At 42.3% G+C, this 19,885-nt stretch overlaps 1 protein-coding gene across 1 annotated transcript; it reads left to right on the forward strand.

The window, feature by feature from the left end:
• The first annotated feature begins 662 nt into the window (after positions 1–662).
• Positions 663–1,436, forward strand: LOC145394911 (uncharacterized). The gene has a single exon (XM_080268661.1). The coding sequence runs from the start codon at positions 663–665 to the stop codon at positions 1,434–1,436; it is 774 nt and encodes a 257-aa protein (XP_080124787.1).
• The last annotated feature ends 18,449 nt before the right edge of the window (positions 1,437–19,885 follow it).

Below are 19,885 nucleotides of genomic sequence, written 5' to 3' on the forward strand. Positions count from 1 at the left end.
TTTTGCTGCAACCCATATCTTGAAAGCGCTAAAGTGGCGAGCCCCAGAGATACAAAATAGTGATGATGCGATTGCTTCCATAATGTAATAAATAACGATTAATTAAGCAGCCAAATGTGAAGAAATGTTGTCTTAATTATTAAATTAAACCTTAATATCATTGAATACCAGTATTTAATTTTATGTGGCCCATCCGATATGCATAACTGCCTTCCTCCATAGGCCGTATCACCGTGTTGCTGAAGCCATGGGCATGACAGTGAATGCGGTGCAGAAGATGGTGCAGCGCAGTACCAAGTGTCAGCCTGGAACACCGACAGTACCACCACCACCACCAACCCCACCCGTCTTCGACAACTTTACCATCGGTGCCATTCGCCGCAACATCCACACTAAATTTGCTGCTAGAGAAACATTCACCATAGCAACCCTGATGGAGGACCTAAAGACGGCAGCCATCATCCCGGAGGGAACCTCATACACATCAGTGTGGCGACTCCTCCTTAACATGGGATTTCGCTACATCTCAGCGGAAGATGTATGTGAGGAAGGAGTCCCTTGATGTTGTATGCCATCGAATCAGTGCTCTCCGGGCACTCAAACGCCACCGACGGGAAGGCAGGCAGTTGGTATACCTGGATGAGACGTGGTTCACCACCAGGATGGGCCACAGCATGGAGTGGGTAGACGGCACTCAACCTGTCACCAGCATCAAATACAGCCGTCAGGTGCCGCCTGGGGAAGGAGAGCACTTTGTGGTGGTCGCAGCTGGGACGGCTGACGGTTTTGTCGATAACTCGTTTCTATCCTTCCCTATCAAGAACACTAGCGGCGAGTACCACGGGGAGATGAACGGTGAGCTGTTTCTCCGCTGGCTGACATCGCAACTCCTGCCGTCACTGACTGAGCCGTCAGTACTGGTCATGGATAATGCCCCTTATCACAGCCTGCTGACGGAGGAGAGTCGCTGTCCCACCACCTCCATGAAGAAAGTGGATATTATAATATGGCTGGAGCAGCACAACGTACCCTTCCCACCACACGCCACATGGCCTGAACTGCTCCTCATTTCAAAGCAAAACAAGACAGAGCCACAGTACAAAGTCGACAACATAATAAGCTCATGGGGCCATGAAGTTGTGAGGCTGCAACCTGCTCATCCCGAGATCAACGCCATCGAGCAGGTGTGGGGGTGCCTGAAACGCCACGTACGCTCCTCACTACACCATTTCACCCGAGCGGACCTGCTAGCCAGGCTGGAGGAAGCGAGGCTGTGTGCAACTGGAGAGGTGTGGGGTGGTGCGGTCAGACGTTCCCAAGCCTTCGAAGAAGAGTACTCGGGCACAGACGACATACATGAACGAGTGGATCCCATCATCATTAACCTCGAAAGTGATGATGAGAACGACTTGTTCCTGGATAGTGAGGAGGAGTAAAATACTTATGTATTGATTTTGTTTCTTTTGTCCACCCGTTACATATATGCTTCATTTCATTTACAATGATGTATTACTGAAATATGTCCACAATATGCCATAAAGATAACAATAAGGCTAAGTAACCGACTCAGCATCGGTGTAGACTGGGACGTAATCATGATATTGGGTGCTTCATGATAATACTTGATTACGATACTGCGTAAATCAAACATTATACGACGGATATGAGGTATAATCGATAGCAATTACAAAATAGAATTAACCCATGGCTGACGAGGACCACATAACACCTTATATACATGGCGTATCATTCCATCACAAAACTACACCACTCCTCACTACTACCGAACCAATGCTCTCCTATCATGCCGGGCATTATCAGCCCCATTCTACCCTACTCTCGCTCTGTGTCACTATCAATACAAATATGCCAACTATAGTAACATATATTGCATGCATCAATTACATAATCTATCATTATATAGGCTATAAAGCATGTGCCGATGATTGAAGTTTCGACCATGGTTTCGAAGAGAGGGAGGGAAGGAAGGAGGGAGATGGTAGGGGTGGGAGTGTCCCGTGTGGGTGGTGGGAGAAGCCTGTCTACTGACGTCACTCACGGGGCAGGTACTACGTTTCCGTAGTATCGTTCATATCCCTGTCCTTTATTTTGACATTCAGCCTCATTTCTCAAGGACAGTTGCCTTAATTATTTCATTTACGTACTCCACTATGCTGCCAAAAATTACCGCAGGGTATGAAACACACTGTGGCCAAAAATTCATACTGATCCAACTGTTACTTGCTACGTTATTCTCAAAAAACGATGCGACATGGCCTCTGAAACCGACAGTAGGTGTGGGCGAGACAGGGAAAGGGAGTGTTTTTATCACGCTTGCGGGTGGGGAGGAGTATTCTATGTTTGTTGTCCATTTACTCGAAAACTATTGGACATATCGATTTCCTGTAAGAACCATGATAAAGATCAGTGAATTCTACATATGTACAGAACACAACAATGTAATATCTGATGATAAGTCGTTTTTACGTAGGAGGGAATGTAAAAGTTATTGTGTGCACACGACGAAAGTGCAGCACGGCTCTGAGTATCCAGTAGTTTTTTGCGATTTACTCAGAAACTATGAGGCCTAACAAAAATCGGCGTGGACCATGAGAAAGTTCATGAAATTCTACACAAGATTATAAAATAAAAAATAACGTGTGCGAGAAAACTTTTGCGGAAAAGCTCCTTGCAAATAAATCTTTTTTTTTTTTCTCAAAAAATGGCTTTCAGTTTTCGGCTATTTTCTCGAAAACTGCAAACCGTATCTTAACTAAACTTTCCCGTTAGAAAGCTGATGAAATTCTCTATCAAAACTTCTTATAACATTTTTCTGTATGATGGAAAACATTCGAACTAGGATGTTGGGAAGTGAAATTGACGTTCGGAAATGTTTATTCACACTGGCCTAATGTACTTTCATTCGTATTTTTCTGTATTTTATTTTTTTTTTCTTCTTATCGGCTAGAGCAAACATCGGCGAATAAGATATGTAGGTTTCATGGCAATATATAGAGGTTTGGGTGGCGAAAATTAGGCGACATTACGTGTTTTCAGTGGCCCGTGGGCGGACTGGTGGGGAGGGGAGTGCAGTAAAATCGTGTGTCGGCAAAACTTAAAAAACGTATGCGTGCGCAAGAGGGTTAATATCTTGAAACTGTAATCCCAGCATCATTTTCAATAATTTTAATATGACTAGGAAGGTGAGTAAACTGTCAGTGAAACTTCAGAAGTCTTCCTTATATAGTTATCCTCCTCAGATGCCACCATTACCTGTCTTAAACCTAAGGAAGTGGATTTGGCTTCATTGTGGGCATAAAATAATGACCGGATGATCTATGAGGCAGAAATGTTGATCTTGAAATTTTCAGTATCTATTTTGACTTTAGCCTTTTCACTGAAGATTCACCAAGAAGATGATTATCACTGTTAACTTCATCAGTCCTCCAATGACACATGTATGACAATCTGCATTAACCCCTACACCGTGGGCATGTTTATCAATGTTTTGCGTGTGCCGCGGGGTTATTCGGGCTCCGACAGACTCTCAAAAAATATTTGCCAAAAATCAGTTATTAGTCCTAGAATATTAAAATTATATATGCTTATGGCACATACCTTCAGCTTTCTCCTGGAATGTTTGTTGAGCCTTCTTCTGTTACCGTAGGACTTGTGGAGACCTCTGAAGTTGGGTAACGAAGTCTCCACTTTACACTTCCCGACAACCCGTAATATGATTCCCACAGCCAGATATTAACACTATAAACACTACTGTATGATTTTCAAGTAGTTTGGGATCCATACTCCAAAAAAAAAAAAAATGTGAAAGCAATGAAAATTACGAGCGCGTCTGACCGTCGCACTTGCGCTAGTTCGCTCTTGGTACTCTGTCATTTATTATTCATAAAACCCCTCACACTTTATATTTCTTTTACTATATAACACTTATATATATCTACAGTCTTTATCCATAAGTTTCCTTCAGTAGTATTAGTTTATTGTCACTGTAGGGATTCAATTTCTTTCAGTAAAATACGTAGCATTCACTTTCTCGTCCTGTATACTAGCATTGAGAGTGAATGTCACTTTCACCTTCACTCTCATAACTCATAGTATTCAGACATGCTAGAGTGAAACTTCCACTTTCATTACTCCTAGGGTATGTACTCGTATTCTTATAATACTACTCATTTACATTTCTATTTACGTTCTCTATTTTATTTACGTTATTTACATTTCTATTTTATTTGCACTGTGTTATGCACTGTCACTTGAAGTAACTTATAAAACTATTTTCCACTGTTCACGTATATTTACATTCATTACTTTCACTTGCTGTTTACACATTATTTACAATTCCACTTGCACTGTTTTACTCAAAAGAAAGATCGTAGTCACTCTTTTATCAATTGTCAGCCCTTTACCTCTTTCCACACGAGGTTTAGTAGGGGGTAAAGGTCACAGGGCCCTATGCATGGGGGTCAAAAGTCCCTGAAGCTAGCAAGAGCAACAGACGTACCTCCACTTTGGAAGATGAGAGTGAACTGATAAGGGTGGGCCGGGGTGGTGGCCTACCTAGGGAAATTCATTACTGCCAACGTTAGCCTCTTGACACAGCTAATTTATAGCAGTGAAATGATTGACAGGAAATCTAGACAATACATTATAAATTAGGTAGTTCCAGGTGAATGTAAATATCACTTAGGCTTCTCCCTTCCCTTCTTATATGTATATTTATTACGAAAATAGATTATACGGCATATTTCAAGGGGAAATAAACAGCGAAAATTAGCGAACGAGTGCACGTGAGGTGTTGTCAGGTGATAATTAGCCAATTCCAGGCGTATGGCACTCTCACTTACCTTATTTCTTTCTTGTATATATTATTTGGTATAAGAATAGGGCATAGGGCTTATTTCAATGGATGAAATCAGTGAAAAATTCCAGGGAAGATTTACTTAGCGTAGCACGGCTGGGCAGGCGAGAGGATAGGGTAATGGAAGGGGGGTAGGGAGGGGAGTCAAGAATGGGGAGAAATGGCTAAATTGTCAACAATGGATGGGAGTACAGATGAGATTAGGAGTGCTGACTAGTGTTGGACATTGGCAGTACTGATAGATGATACAAGCCCCCACTTGAAAGCCCGGGTGAATTCAAAATAACACAGCATCACAAAAGCGACGCTCCGCGGTATGATCCCTTGCTCCCAAGCATCACGAGAGTGATGCCCCGCGGTAAGGGGTTAAGGAATTTAGACTTCTCGTTGCCAAACCTGTACCACATATTACCAACGAATTCTTTAGCTTTACTCAGCATTACATTGTTTGCTGAATCTAGATAACACTAAATCCAGTCCATACCATAAAGTGTAGTAGTAGCAGTAGTTATTCCATAGGCAGTCTGGCCGAACAATCCCGAGTCCCTAAGGAAGGCCCTGGCCTAGACTGGGCTTTTCCACTGAGCTCTCAAGAATTGTATGTTGTATTGTTGGCGTAGGTGATTGTGTGCAATGCAGTCTTCCAAAATGTGTTTAACCCGCCACGTGCCAGTGCCGTTTTAAATCGGTCTGACATAATGTCATGGCCAGTGCCAGTGCTGTTTTAAAATGGTCTAAAATTAAAAACTTCACTGTGAGCGCATTTTTCAAGATTCGCAGGTAAAAATTGGTAGGCATGTAAGGTAACTGTTCCTCTACCATCCTCCAGGCTGTCAAAGCCATACACTCACTCGCTCCCCCCCTCACGCTTGCTCTGCCTCACTCTGCCTGTGTGCCTCACCCAGTGCTGTACATAGTGAAGGCATTTTGTAAATATTTTCCTGTAAGTGTAAGTTGTAAATATTTTCTTGTAAGTGTAAGGACTATATAGTGAAGTCAAGTTGTAAATACCTTCTTGTAAGTGCCAGGACTGTATGTAATGAAGTCAGGTTGTACCTATCTTCAAGTAAGTGTAAGATAATGCATTCATGGTGAGAAAGACATGGAAATTGTGATAGGTGCTGAAGTAATAAGTGATCAGAAAAGTGTACTGAACATTGCTATACCTTCCCAGCATAAATACCTGAATATACCTTACATAGAAAACGGCTTTCTCTCACGTACATGGTGAGCATGAGAGAGCGGCTGTACCTGTACACGAGTATGCAGGACTCAATAAAACTCATTTCCGAGTCTCGGTGAGCATTTTAATGACGAAATTCGTTGTTTCCACATCAAAATTCATAAATTTAGCCAAAAAAAAAAAAAGGGTCGAAAAATGGCCAGCACTGGGGTGACCCAGAGGGCTAAAAATAGCCAGCACGTGGTGGGTTCATAGTATGGGGTGGTGTGTTACATTTTGGACAGGCATCAGTGATGGAGTCATCCAGCCTCTTTCTGTAACTTAAGAGGGCTGGACGATGCCCACATCTCAGCCTGGCCAGGTGGACCCTGTCCTCACGAGGGAGATAGGATTAAAAAAGGTGGATGTCAGGAGGTCGTGCATGCTGCTGTGTGATGTCTTTAAGTGACTGAATGGAGCAGCGAGTTATTTGATTATGAATATGCATCTGGAAGCTGGTCTGAGGTGGGCGAGGGGGAAGAGATGACAGTATTTGTGTATGATATCGTGTGCTGGGCGTTGTTTTGATGTTTCTTGGTGTGTGTGGATGTCCTGCCATGTAGTGTAGTGGATGTTGTGGGCTTGTGGAGGCTGCAGCGCGAATTTGGGTGCCTCTCATGTCTAGGTGATCCTTGACTTTGAGGACTTTGGTTTCTTGACGTAGGTGGTATGTGGGTGTAGTAGCTGTGCAGCCTGTGAATATTTTTAGGGCCTTGTTCTGTATGGTATGTAGAGTGTTGTAGTGTGTTTTAGTGAGGTTAGGAGCCCAAGCAGGGCTTGCATAATTCGTCACTGAACGTATATATTGTTTGTATACTGTGGTGGTGGTTTCTTTGTTGTGTCCAAATGTTGTATGGGCAACTGACCTCAAGGCATTGAGTCTTGGTGTTATTTTATTATTGTTTGTGATATGTTGTTTAAATGAAATTGACATGCTATGTATTACACCAAGGATTTTGTGTGTGTGTGTGTGTGTGTGTGTGTGTGTGTGTGTGTGTGTGTTAATGATAGGGGAGTGTTGTTTATGGTGAGGTGTGGAATGTGACTGTGTTCTGCTGTCTAGTTTGTGAGAAGGGTCACTGTAGATTTGGCTGGGGCTATTTTGAGCCTGTTTGTGGTGAACAATTCGTGTAGTGTGTTGAGGTAAGGTTGGAGGATGTGTGCAGCTGTGTTTGCGTTTTGTTGTGTACATGTAAGTGTTATGTCATCTACATAGGAAGCTGTGTGTGTCTGTGGTGTGTGGGGTGTGGGTATGTCGTGCATGTATAGGTTAAAGAGTGTAGGAGGCAAAACAGATCCTTGGGAGATGCCATTTATGAAGTTTCTGATGTTGAAAACTGATCGCCAAATGTTACATGTGCATATCTGCCTGCTAAGTAGTTTACCAGCCATCTTTTTGTGTTATTGTGCATGTTTGTGTTGAATATTATGTTTGTGAGGCTGTGGCAGGGGATGGCATCAAAAGCTTAGCTAATGTCTACTGTGACGAGGAGTGTTCTGTGTGGTGGCCTAGGTGAATTTATGCCATCAAAAACTCTCTGCGTAAGGTCTGTTAGAAGAGTGTTTGTAGAATGTAGTGGCCTAAAACCATGTCGTCATGGGGCTAGGGGGGTGTGAGGTGTAACTAGTTGCAGTACCAGTCGTTCAGTGACTTTAGAGGGGATGCAGAGGAGTGTGATGGGGCGGTGTGAGGAAGGTAACATGGGGTCTTTGTTGGGTTTAGAGATAGTGATGATAATGCTATGCTTCCAGGTGTTGGGTATTGTGTTGTGTGAGTAGCTGTAGTCTCGTATGTTGGTAAGTGCTTGTATGCCTTGTGGTCGATGGAGTTTCAGGTGAATGTTGCTTATGTTGTCTGGTCCACAGGCAAATGAGTGCTTAAGGTTGCTAATGATGTGCTTCGTCTAGTTGTAATTGAATGGTGCGTAGACTGGGTCCATGGGGAACTGTCTCTTACGTCGGATGACATGGTGGTCATCACGATGGGGATTCAGATGGCTGACATGTGGAAAATGACTGATGAGGGTGTTTCCTTGTTGTTTGTTTGAAGGAATGGTGTCTGTTGTTGTGATGGCAGAGTGTGATTATGTAGTGTTGCTGTTGGAGAGTGTGATGCTGTTTAGTGTTTTGTAGATTTTGCTGGTGTTTGTTTTGTGGTCAAGAGTCTGGAGATAATTATTCCAGTTTAGTGTTTGCTGTGCTGATATTTTATTGTTTATTTGAGTGTTGAGTTCTTGTATTTGTTGTATGGTGTCTTTTGTATATGGTGTTGGGGAGTGTCGTAGTGTGTCCTGTTGACTGATGAGGCCTTGAATTTCTTGTGTGAGTTGGGCCTGTGTCTCTTTCTGTTGCCTCTAGGGAGGTGTCTTTTGTCTGCGTTTTGTATAATTGTATTGAAAGTGTGAACAGCGGTGTTGATGTTTGCGATGGATGTACTGTTTAATGTTTCAAAATGTTGTTCTGTTTCAGCTGTGAAGGCCTCCCAGTTGGCTCTCTTATAATTAATGTATGTGTATTTGTAACCAGCTGGGGTGATTCTGGTTTTGGTAGTGATGATGATTTGGAGGTGATCAGATCCAAGGGTTTTGACCACTCTCCAAGATGCTGTGAAGGCGTGGTTTGGGGAGCAAAAACTGATGTCTGGGGATGATGGGAGGAAGAGGGCTTGGTGTGGGATATGGGTATGTTGATGGAGGTTATTCAGTATGAAAAGATAATCTGTTTGGGACTGTAGTACCAGCCCCTGTATCTGTGTCAGGGTTGTTGACATGCCAGGCCGACGCCTTGGCGTTGAAATCACCGCCCAGGATGATGTTGGGTATGTTAGTGATGTGGTGTATTTGTGGAGAATAATTGTGTTGTAATGTGGGGGACGATTGGGAAGAAATGTATGGGTTGACGATTGTTATATGTGATATGTTACCAGTGCGTATTTGTGGCGTCATGCGGGGGGAGAAATGACTCTGCGTGTGCTCTGGTATCTGAAAAGTTGATGGATTTGTGTACCAGGGTGATGAGTTCACCGCCACTGCCGTCGGCCCAGTCTTGATGAATGGTGGTGAAATTATGAAATGTTGGTGTTTTTTGTGTTCTGTGTAGTTTTGTTTCTTGTAAGATGGCAATGTGTATGTTTTGTTGTTTGATGAATTGTGCGAGTTCTTGTTGTTTGGTGTTTATGTCATCTATGTTTAATTCAAGGATGTTTATGTTGTATGTGCAAATGTATGTTGGCTGCTGAAGCATGGGGGGGAAGGTTGTGGTGTGGGTGGAGGGGAAGCCGTAGGAGAAGGTTGTGTTGGAGGTAAGGGTGTGGGTGGATTAGGATGTGGTGGAATGGGAGGGGTTGGGGGATTGGATGGTGTGGGAAGGATCGGTGGGTTTGGCTGAGGAGGTGTGGAGGAAATAGGAGTAGGGTTGGTGGGGGGGTTTGTGGGTGGGGGGAAGGAGCATAACGAGCAGGTCCAGGTGTTTGTGTAATGTGTTCTGCGATGCAAGTGTTGTGCAGGTGTAATAGGTTCAGTTCTTGGAAGAATTGCACTGAACTGAATCCTTTGTCTGTCGGCTCGACGTGATAAGTTTTGAGCATGTTTGACGTATGTATTTGTTGATGGGTCCTGGACTTTTCTCAATGTCTCGGGCTAGAAGAAGCTGTTGAGAAACGACCGCTGGGAAGTCATTTCTCATTGTAGGAAAATGATGTTGCTGTATGTGTTGTGCTGAGAGATGTGGTATTAGCCCGGGTGACCGAAGTCACCCCAAGGTTCTCAGGCCCTGTGAGGGGCCTGGGGGGCTGCGATGATTTGGCCCCCATGCTGTCCTCCTCTTCTGATTTGACAGCGTCTGGGGGGTTGACCCACGGTGAAGATGCCACCGCTATGTGTGGTACATGCATTATCAAGGATGGCACAATTTAGGATTCACCAACCAAACTTTCAGCCTGAACATTCATTAACTGGCAGTGATCAGCTCCTATGATCAAAGTATCCTCAGAGCTGATCTCTTCAGTAGTGGAGGTTGCTTCAAACACTCCTCCTGGGGCATCTCCTTGCGTAGTGGTATGTGGAGTCACAGATACGACGTCTTTTTGGTCTGTCCTGATCGTTGAGTGGGTTTCCTCACTAATCCTCTTCAGCTATAGATTGTCTGCACACAGGTCATCCTCTTCATCATTCCCCGCATCTGTCAACTCCTCTTCCTGAATTTTACCTCTTGGTGGGAAGTGGGCCAGCCAATGACACTTCAGTAGTCACCGGTTTCTGTTGTACAGAAACTCCACTTCAGATTCTCGTGGCAGCTTTGTCTGCTTATCAAAAAATTAAAAAAAAAGTGAAGTGGCCATTTGCTCCAGGAGCGAATCTTTCTTGATGAAGCCCAATCTAGGCACTGTTTGCATCTGTACTCCTGCGATAGGTACGCAGAAACCATCTTGGATGAGAGTATGCGAATGAATATTTGCATCCTGTTTTTTCACCTTAGGATTAAGTTTCTTGTAAAGTATTCTGACTAATCTTCCACTGAAACGTCATCAATCATCCTACATTTATCAAATTCTGACGGTGCTTCACAGACACTAATCAGTTCATCCCTCAAAAAGAAATGATAGAAGTTGTATAATTCCATCGTCCTTAGTCAGTGAAACCATATCGAGTTCACTAAATACTTTCTCACTCAGCTACCCTTGAGGAAGTACAGGACGACCACTAAACCTTGCTGCTTCATGGTGAGTTTCATAACTTTACTCCAGGCATCGACATCTGTTTTCCATCTCACATATCGAAGGACAGAAGGGCAGGAGGAAGCAGTTCAAGCAAAGAGGGTAGAATAGTTGCAGGGAGATAAAAAATAAATAAATAAATAAATAAAGCAGAATTTGAGACAAAAAGGAGAAGCAATTGGGTAGATTTGAACTGGAGCAGATGGGAAGAGTGGAAGGCTCATGCAAGGTATTCACAGGAATTATCTGTGCAGCATGAGAGGTGGTGTGTGGGGTGAAGAGAAGACAAAAGGGGCTGCAAGGAACAGCATGGTGGAATGAATAGGTGAGAAAAGGTGTGGTACAAAAGACGAAAGCATATAGTAAGTGGATCGGAAGCAGAGGCATAGAGGAAGTTGAGAGATGGATTAAAAAGTTAATATGTAGAGCAGAGGAGAGAGATGAAAAGATTAGTAAGAGAGGGGAACAAGAAAGTAGATGAAGTGTTTGGAAGGAATTTGAGTGTAAAGTGGAGGGAATGTAAGAGAATGTTTTAGAAGGAATGAGACTGTAAAGTGGAGAGAATGTAAGAAAATGTTGTACGAGGAAGTTCGGAGAGTAAGAAGGGGTTATAAGGAAGTTATAAGGGAAGTGAGAGATAAAAATGACTTTGCTGAAGGACAAGAGAGGAAAAACTTATCAAACGGAGAGAACACTTAAAGGAATTGTTAAACACAGAGAATGAAAGCAACGCCAGTGTAAGTGGCTAGGGAGTGGCTGGGAGAAGGAGGGAGATGAGAAGGGAGGAAGAGATCAGTAGGATGGAAACAGTGAAAACAATGAAGAAAGTCGAAATACGCAAAGACCCTGGAATTGATGGAGTGTGTGGTGACATGACGATACACAGGAGAGAGAGTAGTAGAATGGCTATGGAGGATGTAAAGATTGACCTGGGAGGAACAGAGTCCAGGAGGATTGGAAGTCAGGGTAATTATTCCACTGTACACAGGAAGAGGGAGAAAAGATATATGTGTTAAACATAGGGACGTTTGTCTTCCAAGGGTAATAGGAGAAGTATATGGTAGTATACTTATTGACAGAGACAGGGACATAACAGAGGGATTAGTTGGAAAAGAACACGGAGGATTCAGAAATGGAAGATGTTGTGTAGATCAGATATTCATTTTCAGGTTTTTAGTGGAAAAGTTTCTAGATAGGGAAAGGAAGGTGTATTTTACCTTCATGGATTTGGAGTAAGCATATGACAGAGCAGATAGACATGGATTGTGGAAAATATTAACCTTTTCAGGCGCGGGTAAGTTAATAAGTTATGTGGGACATGACGCAATGGCTTGTCTCCCTTCCCCCACCCACAAGCCAGCGCGTCATGTCCCACATAACTTATTAACTTGGTAAGTTAATAAGTTATGTGGGACATGACGTGCTGGCTTGTCTCCCTTCCCCCACCCACCTGCCGCGTGCTCCAAAAATGTGTATTCTAGGCTTATTTTCACCACCCAAACATATATATTTTGCCTCTAAACCCACATATTCCTATTCGTCAATGTTTGTTCTACACGATAAGCAAAAAAAACAAAAAAACACTATATGTACAGTTGAGTTCATGATTCCCTGGACACATCTGGAGGTATCTGGCATCTTTTTACTATAAGACATAGTATTACTCCATGAGTGAAGGCAAAGCTTTGTGTCGTGCCTGCCGATTGGTTACAGAGGCCTAGTTCCATTGGTTACCAGTGTGAAAATTAAGAATTACATTCTAACCATCTCTACAATGTATTGCATGATATTGTCAGTATACGTTCAGTCATACTGGGTAGCTGTATCAGCATTATTTACATACATCTACAGTTGATAAAACTGTAGTATAGTAATATGAGGAACAGGAGCCAATGGCAACCTATGTTGTTTACATGTAGATTGTTTCGTTTTAGCCAGTCGAAACAGAATTCATATTGACCAATTTAAGTTACAGTATTGTTTTTTCGCAGCTAATTAATGTTTAACATGTTCCTCAATCCTCCGTTAATGTGTCCTAATACTGTCGGACTCTAGAGAGCACTGCATCATTTCATACAGAGTCACTGTGTAACGGAACCCTGTGTGTGTGTGTGTGTGTGTGTGTGTGTGTGTGTGTGTGTGTGTGTCTGTGTGTGTGTGTCTGTGTGTGTGTGTCGGAGCTTCATGGAGAGAAGAGTTTTTTTTTTTTTCACACTACCGTTATTGTAATTTGATTCACAGTTGTAAAAATTATTACTTACTTTCCACGGCCAGTGATCTGTTATGTGTTATAACAACAACAAACACGTAGCGCATACAATATAAGCAATGGGGTTTACTTTAGATAACGTGAACGTCGCTTGCTTGAACAGTTGTTTCTCCCTGTAACTGCACAACAGTCCGGTACTTTAAGAATAATTGTACTTATTGCATAAGTGTATGATTCACACTCAAGGTATGATTTGAATTTGATCATTAATATACTGATCGGTGACCTCAAAAGTAGTCTTTACTCTAATTACGTAACACACAGTAAGAAAACGAGGTATAGAGATGCCTATCTCACCCAGTTTAGGGTCAGAGAGCCCACGTTTTAACCCGCGGCGTCCTGTCGACGTGAATTAACGTCCACACATTTTGTCACTGCCAATCCCATTGACGTTCATAAACGCGAATCAATTGCAAGGTCCCTAATTTGCACAATTTTCAATTTTCGCGAGTGATTTTTGGTACGTATACACGGGACACCTTCCTCTACAAGATGCCAGGCAGGGACAATGCCTTACCCAGCATGACCTCTCCCCCCCCAACCACGCCATTGTCTCAGCAATTCACCTGTTACCAGTGACCTGGCCAGTAAAGCCATGTCATGCCATGGTACGAATTTCAGGGCCAGAGTGATTCCCCAATCGATGACAATGTGAAGGTCAAACTTTACATAGCATTATGGGAAGAAACAGTCAGAAATGATGATCAGGTAATGTTGCCAAAAAAGGTCAAGTATGTTGATGTGTTTCATGAGTGAAACAATGCTTATATTGCTTATATTATTGTGTGAAAACCAATATTCTCTCATACTACATATAAATTCGTACCAAATAAATAAAAAAAATCCTGTTTATGAGTGGTGTGGAATGGTTACACTTCCATAGAACTCGTTTTCTTTGGAGCCAGCCTGATAGAAAACACAGTAAAGTGAGGAGGTACTGCTACCTGTTTCGAGTATTTTAAACCTCAGGTGAGCGATTTCTCTATGATTTTTCGATGTTTCTCACCAAAAGCGGAGGTTTGAGCCAAAAAAAAAAAAAATCCAAAAATGGTCAGTGGTGGAAAAGTGGTCAGGATGGGGCGGGTTAAGTTACACAGGGTTAAACTAATTATGAATAATTATTAAATGAATATTGTAGCCCAATATGATGTCCGCTCTTGTTAATCACTCATCCACGATGCCAGAGAGACGCAGGAACCTCTCGGGTTCGAATTACTATCCCGTATAATAATATGTGTAAGCAAATAAAATATAAACGAAAGAAAAGCATTTGGGAGTCGAATGCTAATCACCCGCCAGAACATGCTGTTTGCCAAGTCCAAGATTTTGACCATATCTTTATACCCTGAAGGTTTAATGTTCATAACTGAAGCCGTTCATGAGATATAATGGTGTTAAAGGCTGGCTATAAGAACTGGTTGACCTTTGACAGTTATTTTGGTGACCTTCACCTTGACCCCGAGTGTGTATTTTCGAACTTGGCTAAGATTTTTGCCATATCTTGATACCCTGCAGTTTCATGTTGATTTCTCAAGCCATTCATGAGATATAATGGGAACACACACACACACACACACACACACACACACACAGGGTTCCATTACACGGTGATTCTGTATGAAATGATGCAGTGCTGTCTAGAGTCCAACAGTATTAGGACACATTAACAGAGGATTGAGGCACATGTTAAACACTTAGTTGCGCAGAAACAATACTGTAACTTAAATTGGTCAATATAAATTCTGATTCGACCCGCTGAAGCGGATCAATCTATCTATCTATCTATAGCCCGGTGCCCTAATCCCGCAAAGGGAGGCTGCAGACAAAGCGCCTCCAAATTGCTCTGTCACCCACCATTTGACTACCCTCCCCCCACTCACTCACTCCCTCCCTCATATACCTCTCAACTCCATCCCTCCACCTCATCCTCGGTCTACCCCTCCCTCTCCCTCCCTCCACCTCACCTACATACACCCTCTCAGTCAGTCTTTCATTCTCCATTCTCTCCACATGTCCATACCACCTCAGTGTATTTCTCCTAATCTTCTCGACTACATCCACATCCACCCCACAACGTTCAAACTACATATAAACAACATAGGTTGCCATTGGCTCTTCCTCATATTACTGTGCTACAATTTAATCAACTGTAGATGTATATAAATAATGCTGATACATCTACCCAGTATGACTGAACCATGTGATATCACTACCATTATACTGACAATACCATGCAATACATTGTAGAGATGCTTAGAATGTAATTCTTAATTTTCACAATGGTAACCAATGGAACTGGGCTTCTGTAACCAATCGGCGGGCACGACACAAAGCGTTGCCTTCATTCATGGATTAATACTACGTCTTATAGTAAAAGGATGCCAGATATCTCCAGATGTGTCCAGGGAATCATGAACTCAGCTGTACATTGGGGCCGCATGAATATACATTCAAGAGAATAATTGTTACTTCGCAACACCATAAGTCGAATGTTTATTAATCAATCTCTACATATTATACAATCATTGGAAAGAGAATTTTATTAGCTTTCGAATGCCGGAGGTCTCAGTTTGATACGAGGTATGGTGTTCGAGTAATAAGCAAAAAAGTAAAACCCATTTCCAACAGACAACAATTTTTTTTTTTTTTTCGGGGAGCTCTAGTGAAAACTTTTCTCGCCACTGTTATGATTTTATTTCATCATCCTATGCAAAATTTCATTGGCTTTCATTTGAGCCCAAACGGTGATCCTAGGCCTCATAGTTTTCGAGGAAAATGCAAAAAACTATGGTGTACCCACGCCATGTTGTGACTGTAGGGCAGTTTCCTACCTTACTCTAAACTACTGCATGTATTTCACCACTTCTTTGTACAATAGATACACACACTATAGGGACATGATTCACTCTCACTATTATTATAGCTGAATACTCGTATCTGGTGCAGGGTAGAGGCAGTCTAGTAAATTAAAAACAGTAGCACAATCTTCGTTGGGCCAACAGCTGATAACAACCAGGATTGCTTCACAGACACCAAATTTCCTATTGCAAACACCAAATCTAATCACAACAGTGCCCAAACACTATACACAAGCACTACTGGTATAGTGAAATATGTTGCACAGCCGGCATGGGGGTAAGAGCGGAAATTTAAAGGGACAGAACTGCGCAGTTCCTTCCCCACTCACAGCTCATTTGGCACTGAATAACCTGCCCACTCTCTTGCTGGTATTGGGACCCACAGTTGCCAACTCATTGCTTTTGATGAGGAGCAGGGAGGCTATGATGCCTCCAAAAATGATGCTGATCAGCCAAAAACTTTTCCCCTGATGAAAGTTTTTATGCTTTAATGACACCAAAAGCGTCAATGAATATAGTCGCAGCCACAACCATATGACGACAAACGTGTCACTGTGTGAGGAGGGGTTAAAACTATATGGAGGAAATGTGAAGATGTTGAATGCCGTGAAGAGTATGTAGGAACATCTGGGGCTGCAATGCACTTGGATTGTGAACTGAGTGAATTTCTCAGTATGAATGTGTGCTGATACAGGGGTGTGTACTGTCTCTATGGTTGTCCAATTTGTATATGGATTAAGTTATAAGAGATACAAAGTGAGGCAATGGATGTTGGTGCGACCCTAATGAGACAGGGCAGAGCTTGTAAACTTCCTTTTCCTGTAAACTTCCTGTTCTGTTGTTTGCAGATGATACTCTACTGTTAAGTGAAGGCGAGGGAGTAATGCAAGGCTATGTGAATGAGGTTGGGAAAGTACTGTATGTAAGAAATGGAATCTAAAGCTGAACGTAGGAATGAGCAAAGTTGCGGTCTTTGAGAGAAATAGTCACTGAATGCATAGTGAGGTTGGGTAGTGAGGAAATCGAAAATGTGAGTGCATATAAGTACTTGGGTATTATGATGAATAAGGGTGGAAGTTTGGAGGATGAAGTGCTTGAAAGGGCACAACAGGGAAGAAAGGTTGCTGATTCATTGAAATCAGTGATAAGAAATAGGGTAATGCACATAGAAGTAAAATGTCTCTCCATGATAGTATTGTGATACCAACTCTAATGTATGGAAGGGAAGCTTGAATATTGTTGGAAGGACACAAGTCAGAAGTGGGAGGAGTGCAAATGAGTAATTTGAGAAGAGTATGTGGAGTTACATGGAGAGACAGACTGAAAAATGAGGACGTGAACGAGTGTTGTAGTGTGGATGTGGATGTGATAGAACACATTAGGACAAAATCCTTGAGGTGGTTTGCCCGTGTCGAGAGGGTGGAGAGTGAGAGAACTTTGAGAACTACGAGAAAAATGTATGTGAGAGTGGTGGAGATGGGAGAGGGAGGAAGACCGAAATTAAGCTGGAGGCATGGAGTAAGGAGTTATAACTTGGGAGGGGGGCAGTACAACTGCAGGGGACAGGGTGACATGGAGATGATTTGTTTGTGACCACCCTTTATGGGATTAAGGCATCTAGATATAGACAGATATAGTCAGACAGATATATGGCTTGGACTCACTGAACACTGGTGGGTTTGTGTACCCCTGGGAATGTGACGAGCCCTCAGCCATGACGCCGACGGATAAAGACAGAGGTTTGTCTGAGGTGTTTTTTATTAATGCAAGAAAGAAGGACTCAAAGTCCAGGAGCCCGCAAACCGTTCCTTCCAAGAAAAAAAAAAAAACAATACAAAAGAGAGCCAAACTCAAGATCCGTTCATTTTGAGATGCCTGGATACACTGCATTTGAAAGACTGGAAATCACTAGAAGTAGGAAATACAGACAGAGGGAGACAGTTCCAGGGTTGACCTGTTGCATAAATGAAGGACTGGGAGTAACGGTTAACTCTTGCATTAGAAGTTGGCAACTTCTGATCCATCAAACTATAGACCAATTGCAATCACTTCCATTCTCGGCAAAGTTTTTGAGACGCTAATTAACAAACACATAATCAAGCATCTAGAAATCAATAAATTAATCAATGATCGGCAGTATGGATTTAGACAAGAACGTTCAACTGCAGACATTCTTTGCCTTCTTACCCATCAGATTAACAAAACAGTTGACCAACACGGTGAAACACACACAATAGCACTTGATATATCAAAAACATTTGACAGTATGGCACTGGGCCTTATTGTCTAAGATGTCACACTATGGCTTTGCATCACTGGTTCCTCTAATTTCTTCTTACCTTCATAATAGAAAATTACGGATCATGGCAGATGGTATTTATTCTCAGTTTCATTCCATAAATGCTGGCGTACCTCAGGGATCAGTTTTGGCTCCAACCCTCTTTCTCATTCATATAAATGACCTCTTATCTGTCACTCACAACCCGATACACTCTTATGCTGATGACTCGACCCTTCACAGTTCTTTCACGTTTTGTACCTCCTTTACACAATTTGATATTATGAATTCCCAAATAAACACTGCAAATTCTCTGAACCAGGACATTTCTAAAATTAATCGATGGGGACAAACAAATATGGTCTCATTTAATGCTCAGGAAAATAAATACATGAATTTTCCCAACAGAAAGAATCCCTCAGACTCTCACATAATTTCAAATGATGTGAATATTCCCATATCCACTACAGTTGATATCCTAGGTGTTACTCTAAACCCCAACCTAAGATGGACAACTTATGTTAAATCCCTTGCTAAAAATGCTTCCAAAAAACTGGGACATGTACAGAGTTCGTGAGTTCTTCACTGACGAGCAGATGGCCACAATTTACAAAAGTCATGTGCGTTCTCAGATCGAATACTGTTCACCACTGTGGAATGGATGTGGAGCGGTTGCACTGAGGCAGTTGGACAAAATTCAAAATAAAGCCATTAGATTAATCTATAATCTTGCCATCACGCAAGACCTTCCTCAATTATCAGTACGTAGAGATGTTGCTTCTTTAGCATTATTTTATAGATATTTTTACCGTAAATGTTCGGATGAACTGGCTTCAATTCTTTCTCCTCTTCACATTTTCTCCCGAAATACTCGGGCAGCTGGGAGCGCCCATGAATTCACACTCTCTCCCCCGCAATGCAGAACCTCTGCTTAACAAAATTCATTTATCCCCAGAACTACTACTCTCTGGAATTCACTTCCTGGGAGTTGTTTCCCACAAACATTTAATCTACTTCAATTCAAATCCAGTTGTTAAAAATATCTTATGAATGAAGGATACCTTTAGGCACATGGACTTATTTTTTTTCCCCTTTGTTTTTCCTTCCTCCATTCATTATCTATATAAAAAAAAAGAAAAGGGGTGAGAATTTGTTGCTAGACTGGTGTTACGCACCCGTCACAGAGGTGGAGGGATGCAAGCAGACAGTTCAGAGGAGCAGTGACCATTGTGGTACGATAGAAAAGAGATAAAGATGCAACAGTGCGACGAAGTGACAGAGGTTGAAGGGAGCCAGAAGAGGAGGAGAGTTGATGAGACGAAAAGCCTTTGACTCCACCCTATTAAGAAGAGCTGTATGTGGGGAGCCTCCCCACACATGAGAGTTGTACACTAAACAGGGGCAAATAAAACCCATGTATAAAGTCAACAACTGTGCAAGGATAAAGAAGGTATAGAATCAGCTTAGCACACTTAATCTCTTGGAAGCAGATTTTACAAGATGTGCAATATGATTTTTCCAAGATAAGTCCCGAGTGAATGAAACCCCAAGCGTGTACAAGGATGATACAGGATTGAGCTGGATATTATTAAACCTTCGAGGGTACTCCTGTGGAAGATTGTGTCGGGTTGATAGGTGTAAGAACTGAATTTTTGATGCATTAAAAAC

The sequence above is a fragment of the Coenobita brevimanus genome, chromosome 29 (genome assembly GCF_032717465.1).
Source record: "Coenobita brevimanus isolate Jiangsu-jjx chromosome 29, ASM3271746v2, whole genome shotgun sequence".
Lineage (NCBI taxonomy): Eukaryota > Metazoa > Arthropoda > Malacostraca > Decapoda > Coenobitidae > Coenobita > Coenobita brevimanus.

Bases quoted from the DNA above. Each gene is read 5' to 3' on its own strand.
- LOC145394911 (XM_080268661.1), top strand. From the start codon at position 663: ATGGGCCACAGCATGGAGTGGGTAGACGGCACTCAACCTGTCACCAGC.